Source organism: Tympanuchus pallidicinctus, unplaced genomic scaffold (genome assembly GCF_026119805.1).
Source record: "Tympanuchus pallidicinctus isolate F22 unplaced genomic scaffold, pur_lepc_1.0 scaffold41, whole genome shotgun sequence".
Classification (NCBI taxonomy): Eukaryota; Metazoa; Chordata; class Aves; order Galliformes; family Phasianidae; genus Tympanuchus; species Tympanuchus pallidicinctus.
In genome coordinates this window covers 1-15,244 of record NW_026294760.1, presented here as the reverse complement: position 1 = coordinate 15,244, position 15,244 = coordinate 1, and the positions used below count along the sequence as shown (strand labels likewise).

At 59.0% G+C, this 15,244-nt stretch overlaps 2 protein-coding genes across 3 annotated transcripts in view; one reads left to right on the top strand and one right to left on the bottom strand.

Annotated features, from left to right (window-relative positions):
* Nucleotides 1-11,550, top strand: part of XPO7 (exportin 7) — a 30,148-nt gene extending 18,598 nt beyond the window's left edge. For both annotated transcript variants that reach the window (XM_052701839.1, XM_052701838.1), the window contains exons 13-28: nt 235-340; nt 1,478-1,613; nt 2,149-2,222; nt 3,228-3,308; nt 3,778-3,841; nt 4,780-4,888; nt 5,272-5,378; nt 5,721-5,809; nt 6,423-6,530; nt 7,493-7,575; nt 7,985-8,199; nt 9,096-9,234; nt 9,457-9,617; nt 10,325-10,423; nt 10,932-11,059; nt 11,154-11,550. In XM_052701839.1, coding sequence (XP_052557799.1) covers nt 235-340; nt 1,478-1,613; nt 2,149-2,222; nt 3,228-3,308; nt 3,778-3,841; nt 4,780-4,888; nt 5,272-5,378; nt 5,721-5,809; nt 6,423-6,530; nt 7,493-7,575; nt 7,985-8,199; nt 9,096-9,234; nt 9,457-9,617; nt 10,325-10,423; nt 10,932-11,059; nt 11,154-11,247 — 1,793 coding nt within the window. In that variant the 3' untranslated portion in view covers nt 11,248-11,550. The remainder of the gene's footprint in view (nt 1-234; nt 341-1,477; nt 1,614-2,148; nt 2,223-3,227; nt 3,309-3,777; nt 3,842-4,779; nt 4,889-5,271; nt 5,379-5,720; nt 5,810-6,422; nt 6,531-7,492; nt 7,576-7,984; nt 8,200-9,095; nt 9,235-9,456; nt 9,618-10,324; nt 10,424-10,931; nt 11,060-11,153) is intronic.
* Nucleotides 11,551-12,705: 1,155 nt separating this feature from the next.
* On the bottom strand, nt 12,706-14,873 carry PBDC1 (polysaccharide biosynthesis domain containing 1). The gene is made up of 6 exons (XM_052701836.1): nt 14,803-14,873; nt 14,633-14,698; nt 14,127-14,186; nt 13,879-14,019; nt 13,672-13,783; nt 12,706-12,826 (listed from the first exon to the last, which is right to left on the bottom strand). Exons 1-6 carry the CDS (start codon nt 14,815-14,817, stop codon nt 12,723-12,725), a joined length of 498 nt encoding a protein of 165 aa, XP_052557796.1. The 5' UTR covers nt 14,818-14,873; the 3' UTR covers nt 12,706-12,722.
* Between the last annotated feature and the right edge of the window lie 371 nt (nt 14,874-15,244).

The following is a 15,244-nucleotide window of genomic DNA, read 5'->3' as shown; positions in this document are numbered from 1 at the left end:
GGCAGTGACTTTCTGCTCAGGAATAGCTTGAAATAACAAACACCTTCCGAGCAGACCTGGCACCCTCCATTCCCTCCCTCGTCAAGACGTGCTTGTTTTGGGGAACTGTACTGCTGGTGTACTTGGCACTAAAACAGACAGAGAACCCCATCTTTGCCAACCTGAAGTGCAGGGCTCCTCACTTCCTGCCTGTGATGTGAGGCTCCTGGTTCTGATGTCCTCTGTTGGTTGCAGGGCGCCTGACGTGGCTCGTCTACATCATCGGGGCAGTGATTGGTGGTAGGGTCTCATTTGCCAGCACAGATGAGCAGGATGCGATGGACGGCGAGCTGGTCTGTCGGTAGGGATGCTGCACCACTCTTCAAGTCTGTCCAAGAAGTGCTGTCACGAAGCTGTCACCATGTTCTTCCCCTCTCTTTGCTGGACAGAACGGTGTGGGATTGGCCATCCTGAAAGAAGGGACTGGCAGCTCAGATTTCTGCTGAGGCTTGGCTAAATTGGGAGGGCTGGGTTGGAAGGAAGAGGGTGAGAGGGGAAGAGCATGAAAGAGGGCGGCTCATCCTGGGCTTCAGTGCCTGCGTTGAAGTAGAACTAAATGAACGATGGTTCTCTGAGGTGGGGGGGGAATCTCTTGTTAAAAACCCAAAGTGGGTTTTGTGCTGGATACACTGCAGGTGTTGTAGCCCTTCTGCACGTGTTTAAGGCTTTGTGTTGTCCTCTGATGGATCCGGGGGATGGTAAACCCTCAGTGCAAGCAGTGCAACCACTCGTTGGATGTGAGAATTGCAAACAGCCCTGAGCCACACTGAATGCCTCGCAGTTCAGAGCTAATTGCTGTGCTCTGCAAGGGTGGGAAGAGGGAGCTCACCTGGCCAGGTGTGGAAGCTGGTCTGTTGGAGAGCCAAGGCTGATAAATTACACCAAGCATTGGCTTCCCAAGTAGTTACTGAAGGGGAAATGGTGAGACCTCGTGTATATGACAGTCACTCTCAGTGCCAGCGAGAATGCTGGGTGCTGATAAGAATCTGTGCTTTGTGGCACTGGCTGGGATGTCACTTCTGCCCCCTGTTTGCTGCACTGTGTCACCCTGCAGTCCCAGCCCTGGTTGCCCTGCACACAGCTTCCCACAGGGCTCACAACAGAAGCCAGGTGGAGCCTCACTGAGAGGGAGGAAGCAGTGCTTAACAGGCTGGATCCGTCCCTGGAGAAGCGGTGCTACAGCACCTGCAACTCCCTGCTTTAGCAAGTTGAATCCAGGGCCTGCCATCCCTGTTGGAAGGGACGTGGAGGCCTTAGAGTGGCCTTGCACAGAAAAGCAATGCATGCCAGTCGGTCTTGTTGTCACTTTGATTAACAGCTGACCCAAAGCAGCAATGCAGAAAGTAAAAAGCGCTGCTGGAAGCAGCCCTGGGTGCCTGAAGCCCCTCAGCGCTCCTGCATCCAGCAGCAGTGACCTCTGTTTCCCCCCTCCTTGCAGGGTGCTGCAGCTGATGAACCTGACGGACTCACGGCTGGCACAGGCTGGCAATGAGAAGCTGGAGCTTGCCATGCTGAGCTTCTTTGAGCAGTTCCGGAAGATCTATATTGGAGATCAGGTGCAGAAGTCTTCCAAGGTAATCCTTTGTGTCTTTTGCCATGCCAAGGGCAGTCGTAGCTTCACTTTTGGGGATGAAAGCAGCTCTGGATCTGCGTTAACGCTTCAAACCCTGAGCTGCCCTGTGTGCGTGGGGAAGGAGGCAGAAATGGTGACAGCAGCCCTAAACTTGAGATCTGGGCTCGGTTTTATCCACCAGCTTCCTTCTGTGACTTCACAGAGGCCCTTAAGGCTCCGTACACGTGAAAGTCACTTGATACAACACCCAGCAGGAAGCCAAGCTGTATCTGTGCCTGGTTTCCTCAGCTCTGAAGCCAATAGCCATTCTCTTAATTACAAGGCAGTGGTAGATGGGCCGGACTCTCGGTGCCTTGGTGCATCTTGACAGGCAGAAGAGAACTCTCAGAACACAAGGAACAGGAACACCCTTGTTTCAGAGCTGGGTTCTCTGCCAGCGGCCTGTGGCTGCGAAGGGAGGACAGATGGAAACGAAGCGATCCTGGGTGGCTCGTTGCTTTGTGGGCAGTTTCTGAGTCGGTGTTCTTTCCCTCCAGCTGTACCGCCGTCTCTCAGAGGTCCTGGGGCTGAACGATGAGACCATGGTCCTGAGCGTCTTCATAGGGAAAATGTAAGTGTTCCTGACTGCAGGCAGCGGAGGTTCCAGGGCTTGTTGGAAGGTGCAACCAGGAAGACTGGAATATGAGGGAGTGCTGCTGTGTAAAACCAGTAACATCTGGCTACTTGAGAGAATTGCAGGCTGCGATCAAGGGCTGACTTAAACGATCACGCAGGATTGATTGAGGCACCGTGGATTGTAGCTGGGCCGTGGAGGCACAGCAGGAACCCGTGCACCAGGATGACGGATTCTTTTTTCAGTGAAAGCACTCAGAGAGGGGGACGTTGGCAACCAGCAGCCACGGAAAGCTCTGTGGGGAGGGCGCTGCTCCTTCAGAGCCACTTGTGCTGCTCGCTGCCAGGGTAGCGCAGGTCCTTTCCCGAAAGCTCTTCCACTCCGGCGCGCAGCTCTGTGGCCCCAGCCCGTCTCTGGCTGCGCTCTGTTAGCATTCCCAAGCGGCTCCCCAGCTCCAGGCCGAATCCCAGTGCCGTGTGCCTGGGGCTGTGCAGCAGCTGGCTCCGAGCTCCCTTGGCTTCTGTAGCATGGCCCCCTCGTTAGGTGCACGGGCCTTTGCCCGCCCTCACGCGCCTGAGCTGCGCCTTGTCGAGGGGTGAAGTGGCTCTCCTGGAAAAGAAGCAAGGGCTACTAGAATTCTGCAGCTGACAGTGGATGGTGCAGGTGCAGAATTGCATACGTCTGCATGTAGTCACTGCCGCAGAATTCTCTTACCCTTGCTGCAGAAACCAGCCCTGGAGTGCCACAGAATTCCAAGGGCCTGGGTATGGGCCAGTGTAGCTTGGGACCCAAGTAGTGAAGATTATCTGAAGGATAATTTTCTAGTCAACCAAATGTAAGTACAGTGATTTTATACCAATATTTCGTGGCTTGTAATGTCTGTGGTTTTGGTGGAGGGTGGAGCTGCCGATGTCGGGTGACTTTGGACCGGAAGAATCCTCTGCGCAGCCAAGGGGCGGCCGAGCAAAGCCCTCTGACCTGTGCTGTCGTCCTCTTCCCTAGCATCACCAACCTGAAGTACTGGGGTCGATGTGAGCCCATCACCTCCAAGACGCTGCAGCTGCTCAACGACCTGTCCATCGGATATCCTTTTCCGAAGAGCTGTGGGGTGCAGGACGGAGGGCAGAGCAGCCAGGTGCTCGGCTGGAACAGCGGCGCCCCGCGTCTCCCTGATGGCCGAACGGCTTCACCTCGTGGCTGCTGAGAAGATAGGAGTGCAGGAGCTGCAGCGCCGCGTTACTGGGCTGCTGAGGTGTAACCAAAGGCTTCGGCGCCATCCCTCTCCAGCTTGGCATCATTTGCAGCTCACCGTCCTCAGTGCTGATTTGTTCACAGTCTGCTCGATGCTCTCCTATTTGTTCTTCCTGACAGAGTTCAGAAGCAAATCCCTTCAGCTCTCTGCAGCTTGGTGAGGGCTGCTCTCGAGACAGATGGGAGAGAACCTACAGTGCAGTTAATAAAACAGACACAAGTCTTCCCCCAGTCTCGCCCTAGAAAGCGCTTTGCAGGCATTGCAGGTGTTCTGCGTGCAGCTTCCTTAACCCCCCCTTACGTACAGCAGCGTCAGAAAGCTGGTGAAGCTGAGCGCTGTGCAGTTCATGCTGAACAATCACACGGTAAGCATCTCACCACCAACTCCTCTGTCTGCCCTCCGGAGCTGAGGTAACCCCCAATTTTAGCACTTGGACTCAAAGTTCTCCTCTCCTCCGTCGTACTTAAAAACGGGATCTCTTTGTCCGCCCTTCAATTTGGAGGGGCTGTAATTACACGGTGCCTTCCATCCCACAAGGGCTAACGTGGGGCTGTTTTACTCTGCCCCAAAAGACAGCTGTGTGCAGCGGGAGGCAGTCAGCACCGCTGCCATGCAGACAGAAGGGCAGCAGCACTGCTTCCAGAAGTTAAAGCCAATTTCAGTGCCCCATCTTCCACGGTGAAAGCGCTGATTCGGAGGAAGCTCTGGGGTAGCGGCGCTGCTCCTCGCTGCCCTGGGATGCTGATTGGAAATCCAGAGTGTCACAGCGAGCAGCAGAGTGCAGAGGATTTCTGCCTCTCCGCTGCGTGGCCGTTCAGTGCTGCAGCCATGGGAGCCGTGTCTACTGACCGCCTGAACGGGGCGCTTTGCTCCTCTGGCTGGGGGATGTTTTACAGGCAGAGCTCCGGTCCAGGAGCTGCATTTGGTTTGGCTCCGTAGGGCTGCCGCTTTCCCACGTGTGTGAAGGCAGAGCAAGCGGGGATCTGGCAGCAGGGACTGCTTTTGTACATGGGACACCTGAAGGAGCCCCACGAGGAAGGGGGGGAGCAAGGCTCCCTCTTGGCTCCGGGGCAGCTGAAGAGCGGCAGTGCAGGGATCTGCTGGCAGCCAGGGGGGCTGGGTGGGCAGCGCAGCTCCCTGCAACCTGCCGGCACGGTGCGCGTTGCCCTCTGCTGGTGCTCTGACGTCCCGCACAGCTTCCTCGGCATCGCTGCCCAGGCTCAGCGTTAGGCAGGAGAACGAGGGACCCGGGAGCCTCCTCCAGCAGGTGGTTCTCCTTTAACCTGCCTCTTCTGTTTGCAGAGTGAGCACTTTTCCTTCCTGGGCATTAACAATCAGTCCAACCTGACTGACATGAGATGTCGGACTACGTTCTACACGGCACTCGGGCGTCTTCTCATGGTGGATTTAGGTACCTGGGGCTTTGTCTGGGGTCCAGAGCTAAGCAGTAACTGTGTGGTTTGGGTGCTGGCCCCGCGCTGCGCTGAGCCCTGCTATTGAGAGAGCAGTAAACTCCTCCAGAAAGGATGCCGGGATGGGAAAAGCTAAATGGGGAGTGAGAAAGGAAGGGAAAGAGGCTGGAGACCGGGACCGAGTTGTTCCTTTGTCCTGGGATGGCAGGGTTTGCTCTGAGCCTGTCCTGTAGGTTGGACGTCGGCAGTGATGGAGCACCTGCCTGGCAGCACAGGGCCTCCCTGCCTCCGGCTGTGTGGGTGACCAGAGTCTGCATGGCTCAGAGGGGCCGAGCTGCAGGGATGGGCAGTCTGTTTCCTCCCGATTTCTGTCTCATTTCAGGAGAAGATGAGGATCAGTACGAGCAGTTCATGCTTCCCCTGACAGCTGCCTTTGAGACTGTGGCACAGATGTTCAGCACAAACACCTTCAACGAACAAGAGGCAAAAGTAAGTTGGTGCAACCTTGCCTGCTATCTGTGCTGCCCTCTGCTAAGACGTGGCTGGGGCGATGGGTGCTTTCCTGCCGTTACGTGGAGAAGCAGGGATGTCCTGTGTGCTCCTCCAGGTCGAGGTGCAGTTCACAATTAAAGGTGTGAGGCTTATCAGGCAGCTGGGAGCAAAATACCCCAGCGCTGTCGCTACCCTAACTCAGCTTAAAGCAGCTTTCTGGCACTTCAGAGGACAAACTGTCCGGCCTGGATGGGCAGCAGCCATGGGAACACGCTGCTGTGGGCTGGTGGACTGGAGGGGCCCGGATCCTTTTAACCTGGTTTTTCTTTTGCAACGCAGAGAACTTTGGTTGGTTTGGTGAGAGACTTGAGGGGAATCGCCTTTGCCTTCAACGCCAAGACCAGCTTCATGATGCTGTTTGAGTGGATGTATCCTTGTCTGTGCAGCCCTCCTGCTGGGAGCTCTGACTGCATCCCAGTGCCCTGCTCTTCCTGCTAAACTCAGGCTGGGGTTTTTCTTGGCTTCTGTAGCTCCTGGTGTCTGCAGGCCCTCAGACAGCTCTGAGTTGCTCTGTCTGCAGCCACGTCAACACAGACATCAGCTCAGAGCTGAACTGTTGGGCTTTTTCCAAACGGGCCTCCAGAGATTTGACCTGGAAAGCGCAAAGGCTCTTAATGGGCCTCGTGCATCCCAGCACCAACGAAAGCTTTCCTTGTGCTCACTGGGCACCTGCACTCCAAATGTCCCTCGGGTGCTGAAGGTCCGCTGCCTGTTTCACTCTGTTTTGTCCAAAGCCCTTTTGGTTCTGGTTTGTGCTGTTGAAAGGAGTGAGCACACAACTCCTTCTGTGCACCTGCAAGGTTTTTCTCTCCTCTCACCTGTAAGGTAAAGCAGACACCAGCAAGCAGCACCAGCTCTGCTTAGCCTTGTCCACAGGCCGCTTTACAAGGACGCAGCGCGCAAAACGAGGCTTTTGGTATAGAAATGCAGACCTTTCTCTTTCACACGAAGCAACAAAGCTCCTTAGCTCTCACCTCCCAGCTACCCATCCTACATGCCAATCCTACAGCGGGCCATTGAGCTCTGGTACCACGACCCAGCCTGCACGACGCCTGTGCTCAAACTGATGGCTGAGCTGGTGCATAACAGGTAGGAAGCCCAGAGATGGGCGCCCGTCTGCTGCTTCAGCCGTAGGCTGGCTGTTGACAGCCCTGTTTGCTTTGCTTTGCTCATACCACCAAGAGTGGGAGGGGGGGAAAACCTCAGCGGGGGGAGGACAGCTGATAGCTCATAGACAGCAGTCGTGGCTCAGCGAGACCAAGAGAAACCCGACGAAGCGCTGAGTTTCTGAGCGCGTCTGGAAGGAAGCAGGAGAGCTGTGTGGATTGGCAAAAGCTGCCCTTAAATTCCGCCTGGCAGCAGCTGATGGCTTCTGCTTCGACCCACGAGCTCCCTGCCAGCGCTCAGGGACCTCTGACGCCATTCAGGTCGTTCCCAGCCTGTCTGGTGTAGCAGTGGAAGGCTGCCAGGGTGCTGCTCGGGCCCGCGGCCAGCTGAACGCGGCCCTGCAGGAAGGGAGCATCGGCGCAGCCGAGTGCAAAGGACAGAAGGTTCAGACGTGGTCACTGCAGGGCTCTTGAGAATCCCTGCAGTCAGACTGACCGCGGCCCAATGGCGTCTTTGTGCCAGGACAAACCTTCCTGGAAAAGTCACTCGTTTATTTCAGAGGTGACCTGAACGGCTCGCTGCGCTTCAGCTGGGATTTCTATTCGCTGCAGGGCTAGAAATGCCAAGCTGTGAACTTTTGGTCACGGTATGAATAGGAGGCAGTCAGCAGCGCTGCCTTCCAAGATGCTCGCTGTGTTTGTGTACAGCAGCCTGGCGACCGTCGCCACGGCAGGATTCCCACCCTCAGCCTCGTCGTATCCCTGACGTGTGCAGCACGTAGGGCCCTTTCTTCTGCGAGCAGAGCCTGGGTGCCCACAGCCTGCTGGTGCTGAGCAGCAGAAGTCAAGCAGAGCAGAGGCGCTCAGGGAGGAGTTGGCTCTGCTGTGTGAGCTGCTTTCTGTTCCCACCTACGGCTCAGCCTCAGTTTCTCTGCTGTCTCTTAGGTCCCAACGGCTGCAGTTTGACGTGTCCTCGCCGAATGGCATCCTGCTCTTCAGAGAGACCAGTAAAATGATAACTACGTACGGTGCGTGCCCAGGGGGCTGCAGGCAGCTCGGCCTGCCCAGCTCCTCCGCATGGGGAGGGGGGGGCTGGGATGCAGGGAGCTGCTGCTGCTTCGAGTGCTGGGTAGTGGGGCTCATTCACCGGGAAAGCATGGAAGAAAGTGACAGCAGTGAGCAGGAAGCCTGGCTGAGCCCCTCAGGGTGTGCAAGCTGACAAGGGCAGGCCTGCACAGCAAGTGGAAGGCAGCCCTGTGCTCGTGCATCCTGCAGAGCCGTGCCTTCAGCTCAGTCCTGAACTGCTGGCTGGAAATCAATCTGCTGGTGGCGCCTCGGGGCTCTGCCTTTTCTCGTTGCTGTTTCGCCTTCGCCCTGGGGCAGAAGGGGATCGAATGCGGTCGCTGAAACACTGAGTGCTGTGCCGTGCTCCCACAGGAAATCGAATCCTAACGCTTGGGGAGGTCCCGAAGGATCAAGTCTACGCCTTGAAGCTGAAGGGCATTTCCATCTGCTTCTCCATGCTGAAGGCCGCGCTGAGCGGGAGCTACGTCAACTTCGGGGTGTTCCGTCTGTACGGGGACGACGCGCTGGACAACGCCTTGCAAACTTTTATCAAGCTCCTGCTCTCCATCCCTCACAGCGACCTCCTGGTGAGCAGCGTCAGCACGCAGATCGTACAGGAAAGCAATGCTTGAATCACAGAAGCCCGGTTTGGCGCAGCAGGAAATCGCAGCTCCTGCAACTGTGTGTGGCTGCAGGTCCTGCGCTGCGCTGAGGGCCGCCTGCCGCTCCTCCCCCAGCAGGGCAGGCTCCAAACCTCAGCAGAACAATCCCCAAAGCCCGTTGCTTCTCCTCCTTGCAGCGAAGGGTTTTTCCTCGCTGCGTTGCCTGTGGGCAGAGGTTGGCACCTGGTCTCTGTGTCTGCCACCATCAGCACTTAACGGTGCCACCCGCTTGCTGAAGGCTTCCACCTTTGCTCCTGTGCAACAATGTGTTTGGTGGCAGAGCTTTGAGGCTCCCAGCACGGCCCTGCTGCTCCAAACAGGGAGGAAGGCCGGCAGCCCATTGCTCGCCATCTCACTCTCAGCAGCAATTTGAAAGGAGCCACATTGGGTTCTGTGGGCAGACAGGAGAGCTGCCCTGCTCTGGGGTTTTGTGGCACCGACTGCAGGAAGAATGGCCAGCGCGGGCTGCTGGGCCTGGAGCTGCCGGTGGGTTTGGAGGTGAGGCAGGCAGCTGCTGCCCCTGCACCCCCAGCTTTGGTAGCAGGCAGCAAATGCTCCCCTTCAGAAGGGAAAGACGTTCAGATAGAGCAGCGTTGGAAGCTGGCTGTGTTGGTGGAGCCTGTTTGGAAGGCAGGCGGTGGGAGAGAAGGGAGAAAACGTTGCTGGCCCATGGGTTACACTGCAGGAAAGCTTTGTTCTCTTGTCCAGGAGCTGCAGTGAGCAGTTTTGAGGTGATAAACGGGTGGGATGGGTGTGCAGGAGGTCTCTGCTGGGTTGTAGGGCGGCCAGGAGGCCTGAGGCGTCCCTCTCTCTCCCTGCAGGACTATCCCAAGCTCAGCCAGTCCTACTATTCCTTGCTGGAAGTTCTGACCCAGGACCACATGAACTTTATAGCCAGTCTGGAGCCTCACGTAATCATGTATATTCTCTCTTCCATTTCAGAAGGCCTCACTGCACTGGGTAATTACCTCTGCTCTCTGTCGTTCACCTTGCAGGGCTTTGCTTTGGGAGTGGGGAAAAGATCCTGGCTGCTATTTGGAGCCGATGTAGGTTGGATGGGGAGGGGGGGGCCGATGGCTGTGGGTGATTCTCACCTCCCAGAGCAATGGCAGCGTTTCCCTGGGTCCTGCCCAGCTGCGTGTGAGCAGCATCCCAACCTCTGCCTCTTTCCTCTTCCTGCAGACACCATGGTTTGCACGGGCTGCTGCTCCTGTTTGGACCACATAGTCACCTATCTCTTCAAGCAGCTCTCTCGCAGCACCAAGAAGAGGACCACGCCTCTGACCCAGGAGAGCGACCGCTTTCTGCACATCATGCAGCAGCACCCCGAGATGATCCAGCAGGTGAGGACGGCCCTCGGCCCCCCTGAGCCCCGGCTGCTCCTGCTGTGAGCTCCTGCCGCGCCGCCCCGGGTTGAAACCGAGGCAGAGGCACTTTTGCCCACGGCAGCCCCTTCCTGCACCCCATCGAATGGCAGGGCTGCTTCAGAGCCACGGCTGGGGCTGTGGTTCTCCCCGTGCAAGGGAGGATTCTCCTTGTGGTGCTGGCGGTCGATAGAAGCGAAGCCACCCGCAGAGCGCAGCTTTCACACACCTTCCATCGCCTTGGAGCAGGGCAGGCTGCTCTGTGTGCTCACAGCAGCCCCTGCAGTGCTGCCCCAGGCCGTGCTCAGAGCTCACAGAACCTTGTGCTCCTCTGTGCCTCCAGCTGCTCCCCTCGCCATTTCCCACCCTCGGGTGCCAATGTCAGCACAGCCCCACCGAAGGCAGGGCGCCTTGCGCCATCCTTGCTAGGAGCTCAAGTTGAAGCCGTTGGGGCCAGAAGCTGCTTTTCAAGGGTAAAAGAGAATCTTGCAAAGCAGCTCGGTCAAATGCAGGCTTTAATTCCTCCTGCTTCATAACGAGGCCTCGAAGCACAAAGCTGTGCAGGCTGCAGGAGGATCCCAGAGCCGTCGGTGCATGGAGGCACTCACTGAGATGAGGATCCTGCTCTGCTCCGGCTGGGAGCAGGGCTGGGCTGGAAGGATCTCAGCTCCGTTTTCCTCCTGCAGATGCTGTCAACTGTGCTGAACATCATCATCTTCGAGGACTGCAGGAACCAGTGGTCCATGTCACGGCCTCTGCTCGGCCTCATTCTGCTCAACGAGAAGGTAATGAGCTCAACAGAAGGTGATGCTGCGCTGCTGGCCTGGGAGCGGGGGGGGGGGGGGGGGGGAGTCAGGACCGGGCGCTAATTACCCTCATTTTTAATGAATTCCTCATCTCTGAGGGCAACAGAGGAGCCGTGAGGCTTCCTGAGGGCATTCTGCATCCCAGAGCTGAGCTGGCCGGGCTCTGGAAGCTCACCCAGCCTTTGGAAGTTAACCCAGCCTTTCCATAGCAGCTGACCCAGCCTTTCAAAGTTAACCCAGCCTTTCCTTTCCAAACTCACCCAACTGTTCCCTAGCAGCTCACCCGGCCTTTGGAAGTTAACCCGGCCTTTCCAAGCTCACCCAGCCTTTCCTTGGCAGCTGATCCAGCCTTTCCAAGTTAACCCAGCCTTTCCCTAGCAGCTCACCCAGCCTTTCCAAGCTCACTCAGCCTGTGGAAGTTAACCCAGCCTTTCCATAGCAGCTCACCAAGTCTTTCAAAGTTAACCCAGCCTTTCTCCCCCCCCAGTACTTCTCCGACCTGAGGAACAGCATTGTGAACAGCCAGCCCCCGGAGAAGCAGCAGGCCATGCACCTCTGCTTCGAGAACCTGATGGAAGGCATCGAGCGCAACCTCCTCACCAAGAACAGGGACAGGTGGGTGCCGGCACGGGGCCGGGGGGGAGGAGGAGGAGGAGGAGGAGGAGGGGAGGCCGAGGAGCCCCAAGGAAACGCCGTGCCTCTCCTTCAGGTTCACGCAGAACCTGTCGGCCTTCAGACGGGAGGTGAACGACTCCATGAAGAACTCCACCTACGGGGTCAACAGCAACGACATGATGAGCTGACGGCTCGCGGCTCCTCCCGCACGGCGCGGCGTCTCTCCGGCCCGGCCCACGGGGCTTCCCGTTTTCCGATGGAAAGCAAAGCAGGGGCGATTTCCAATCCTTGCTCTCCCCCCTCCGAGGGGCTGAGAGAGGCGGCGCCGCTTTGGCCCCGCGCTCCGCGGCCGTAGGGAGGAAAGGGAGCGAGGAGGGGGGCGGGCGGCGGGGCGCTCGTGGTGCCGTGGGAGGGGGGGGGGGTGGTGGAAGAAGGGTGGAAGGGCGGCGATGGGCGCCGGCACGGCGGCCCCCCCCCCCCCCCCTCAGCCCCGCACGCCGTCGGCCGCAGCCCCCCCCCCCCCCCAGCCTTGTATAAAAACCTGTACATTTTTTCATAAACGTTTTGAACAAGGGTTTGTATCGAGTCGAGGTTTAAAAAAAAGGAGAGAAAACAAAAAAAAAAAAAAAAAGATCGAAAAAAAAAAAACCACAAAAAAACACGAAAAAAAAAAAACACAAAAAAAAAAAAACCACGCAGAGACACAGAAAAATAGACAAAAAAAAAAAGTGTGATTGCAAAACGTTTCTCTATGGAGTCCTGGTGCACCGGTGAGGGTTGTGTGCGCGAGTGAGGAAAGCGTGCAGGGCCGGAGGGGGCGAAGGGAGCGAGCGGCAGAAAGGGGGCGGGGGGAAGAAAAGGAAACGGACACAAAACCCACGAACCCAACCCCCCCCCCCCAGGCGCCCCGCGACCCCCAGCGCGTTTTTTTCCCCCTTCTTCAGCCCGTAAAGCAAAAGATCCACGGCCGGCTGTCAGCAGCTCCCAGCCGCGCTGTTTGCTCGCATTCCTGCTTGCTCCTGGGCCCCCCCCCCCTTTTCCTCCCTCCCCCCTCCGTGCAGCGCTGTCAGCCCGCTTTGGCAACGCCCCCCCCCCGACCCCAGCCGTGCCCCCAGCGCAGCCCTGCAGCCCCTCGGGGCGGCGGCGAGGCTCTGCCCGATCCAAGCATCCGCAGCCCTGCAAAACTGAGCCCCTTTCCTCGGGTTGTTTTTGTCCAAGTCTCCACGTCGACGTTCTGGACTGAAATCTGACAGAGGAAAGCAAACGGGGGGGGGGGGGGGGGGGACGCGTTGGCCTCCACGTTGGCCTCTACTTTTCCCACTGTTGTTGCTGCTATCGGTGTGCGCCCTGCGCTCAGCTCCCACCGCTCCGTCCCCAGGGTCTCAGTTCTCACCCCACACCTCTTCCTCTTCTTCTTCTTCTTCCCCTTCGTTCGTTCGGTTGGTTTTTCTCCCTTCTTTCCTCCGGCGATGGCGTGTTGGGTCCTTTTTTTCCGCGTGAGCCGATTGCTGGTTGACTTGTAAGGGTGTTTGCTGCATACAGTGTAAGCATTGTGACTGCAAATAAACTTCAATGGTTTCTACCCAGCCGCCTCCGCTGCTCTGGGGGGGGTTTGGGGGGGGGGTCACAGACAGAACGACTCCGGGTGCAGCTCTAACAAGGTTTATTTGCTGTCCCCCCGCTGCCGCCGGGCACTGCTGTAGATGATGCTGTTGCAGCCCTCCCTGTTGCGAGCGATTTCGATGGCGAAGAACTGAATCCTGGTGGCTGGGAGAGGGGGAGGGAAGCGTCAGTGGGGGGCAGCGGGAGCCCCAGCTCAGGGGTAAAGGGGAAGGGGGATGTGGGCACCCAGCTGGGCCCATGGGTAAAGGGTGGGGGGCGCTGGAACCCAAATGGGCACTTGGATAAAGAGTGGGGGGCACTGGAACCCAACTGGGCCCAAGGGTGGGGGGCACTGGAACCCAACTGGGCCCATGGGTAAAGGGTGGGGGGCGCTGGAACCCAACTGGGCCCATGGATAAAGGGTGGGGGGCACTGGAACCCAACTGGGCCCATGGATAAAGGGTGGGGGGCGCTGGAACCCAACAGGACCCATGGATAAAAGGTGGGGGGCACTGGAACCCAACTGGGCCCATGGATAAAGGGTGGGGGGCACCGGAACCCAACTGGGCCCATGGATAAAAGGTGGGGGGCGCTGGAACCCAACTGGACCCATAGATAAAAAGTGGGGGCACTGGAACCCAACTGGGCCCATGGATAAAGGGTGGGGGGCACCGGAACCCAACTGGGCCCATGGATAAAAGGTGGGGGGCGCTGGAACCCAACTGGACCCATAGATAAAAAGTGGGGGCACTGGAACCCAACTGGGCCCATGGATAAAGGATGGGGGGCACCCATGGAAAACGATGGGGAACTGTGGGACCCAACTGGGCCCATAGTTAAAGGAGGGGGGGGCACCCATGGGTAATGATGGGGGACGCTGGTACCCAACTGCCCCACAAATGAAGATGGAGGAGACGGGTGCCCCACTGGGCCCATGGATGAGGGGAGGGGGGCTGACGGTACCCAACAGCCCCGTGGATGGGGGGAGGCGCAGGCCGCGTTCTCCGTACCGAAGATGGTGTTCTCAGGGCTGTACCCCCCCCGGCTGTCCAGGCGCAGCAGGGTCCCGTAGTTGAAGTCCTCCACCACCCCCTCGAATTGCAGGCAGAACGGCCTCCACTTCTATGGGAGCAGCAGCGCCAAGGGGGGGCTCACAGCCCCCAATCCCACCCATGGGTAGGGATGAGTGTGGGACCCCCCCCCTCCCCAGCACCCACCTCCTTTGCCGGCTCTGATTTGAGCTCCTCGGGGTCCAACACGTCGACCCGCAGCCCCCCAAAGGCCTTCCTGAACTCCCCGTAGATCTGCTCGTCCACCTTGGTGAGCCTCAGGAATTTGGGATCCACCGAGGAGATGAGCTGCAGGGATGGGGGGGGGGGACACGGGAGATAGGGCCCCCCCAGATCTATAGGGGGAGGGGGGGGGGGGTCCCCAGGATGGAGGCGCAGCCCCTATGAAGCCTTACATTGAAGTAAACCTCGGCGTGCTGGGAGGCTCGCATGGCCCACAGCATCTCCACGTTGGGCTGCAGGGATGGCGCAGGGTCAGCGGGGCCCCCCAGAAACCCCCATCCCCTGTACACCCCCCCAGTACCCCCCCCATCCCCAGTACCCCCCCCCTCCATCCTCCCCAGTACCCCCCCCATCCCCAGAACCCCCCTCCCATCCCCAGCACCCCCCCCATCCTCAGTACCCCCCCCATCCCCTCCCAGCACTGGGACCCCCCCCCCAATACCCCCCAATGCTCCCCCAATGCCCCCCCCCCCACCTCCCTTGCTGTCTTCCCCCCCTCCCCGATACCCCACAGGTACCTCCCCCCCCCCCACGTGCCCCCCACGTGCTCCACTCGGTACCCTCCCATTCCCCCACCCCCCCTTGCAGCCCCCTCCCCAATACCCCCCATGTGTTCCCCTACGTGCCCCCCCCACCTCCCTCCCCCTCTGGACCCCCCCGTGCCCCCCACTCCACTCACATCGTTCCCATAGGCTTCAGCTGGCAGCGACAACGCGTGAGCGGCCGCGGCGGCCTCACCGGGTCCCTACGAAGGGGGGGAGGGGGGGAAGAGGCGGCTCAGGGACCCGCAGCCCCCCGTCAACCCACACCAGACCCCCCCCACCCCCCCAAAACCTCCCCCCGCCCCACCAGCGCCGCCGCCATCGCTCCTTGCTGGAGTGCGCATGCGCGCGAAGGGAGGGGGGCGGGTCATGGCTGTGTTGGGGGGGGGGGGGGCAGGGAGAAGGGGGGGAGATGGGGGGCAGGGAGGGGGAGGATGGAGATGGGGAGGGATGGGGAGGACTCAGCTGTGCTCAATGATCACCTGTTGAGAGCCAGGTGGAGGGGCACTAATTAACGGGGGAGGGGCACTAATTAACGGGGGAAGGGGTCCGTGCCCCTATAAGCGGCCGGCTGGGCGCTGGGCGGTGATGCTGCTTCTGTTGCTGCTGTTGCTGCTGTTGCTGCGGTGCTTGTGGTGAGTCCCGGTGCGATGTGTGGGGCTGGGGGGGTCTCGGATAAGGCTGAGCCCACCCCATGTCCTTTCCCCCCCCCCCCCTTCCAATCCAGGAGCGATGTCCCTCTCTGAAAG

What these genes read in the sequence shown, in the direction of transcription:
- PBDC1 (XM_052701836.1), bottom strand. An exon ending in CTGAAGCCTATGGGAACGAT is followed by an intron (nt 14,187 to 14,632) that starts GTGAGTGGAGTG and finishes CCATCCCTGCAG; the next exon opens with CCCAACGTGGAGATGCTGTG. An exon ending in CCCTGAGAACACCATCTTCG is followed by an intron (nt 12,827 to 13,671) that starts GTACGGAGAACG and finishes CCCCTCTCCCAG; the next exon opens with CCACCAGGATTCAGTTCTTC.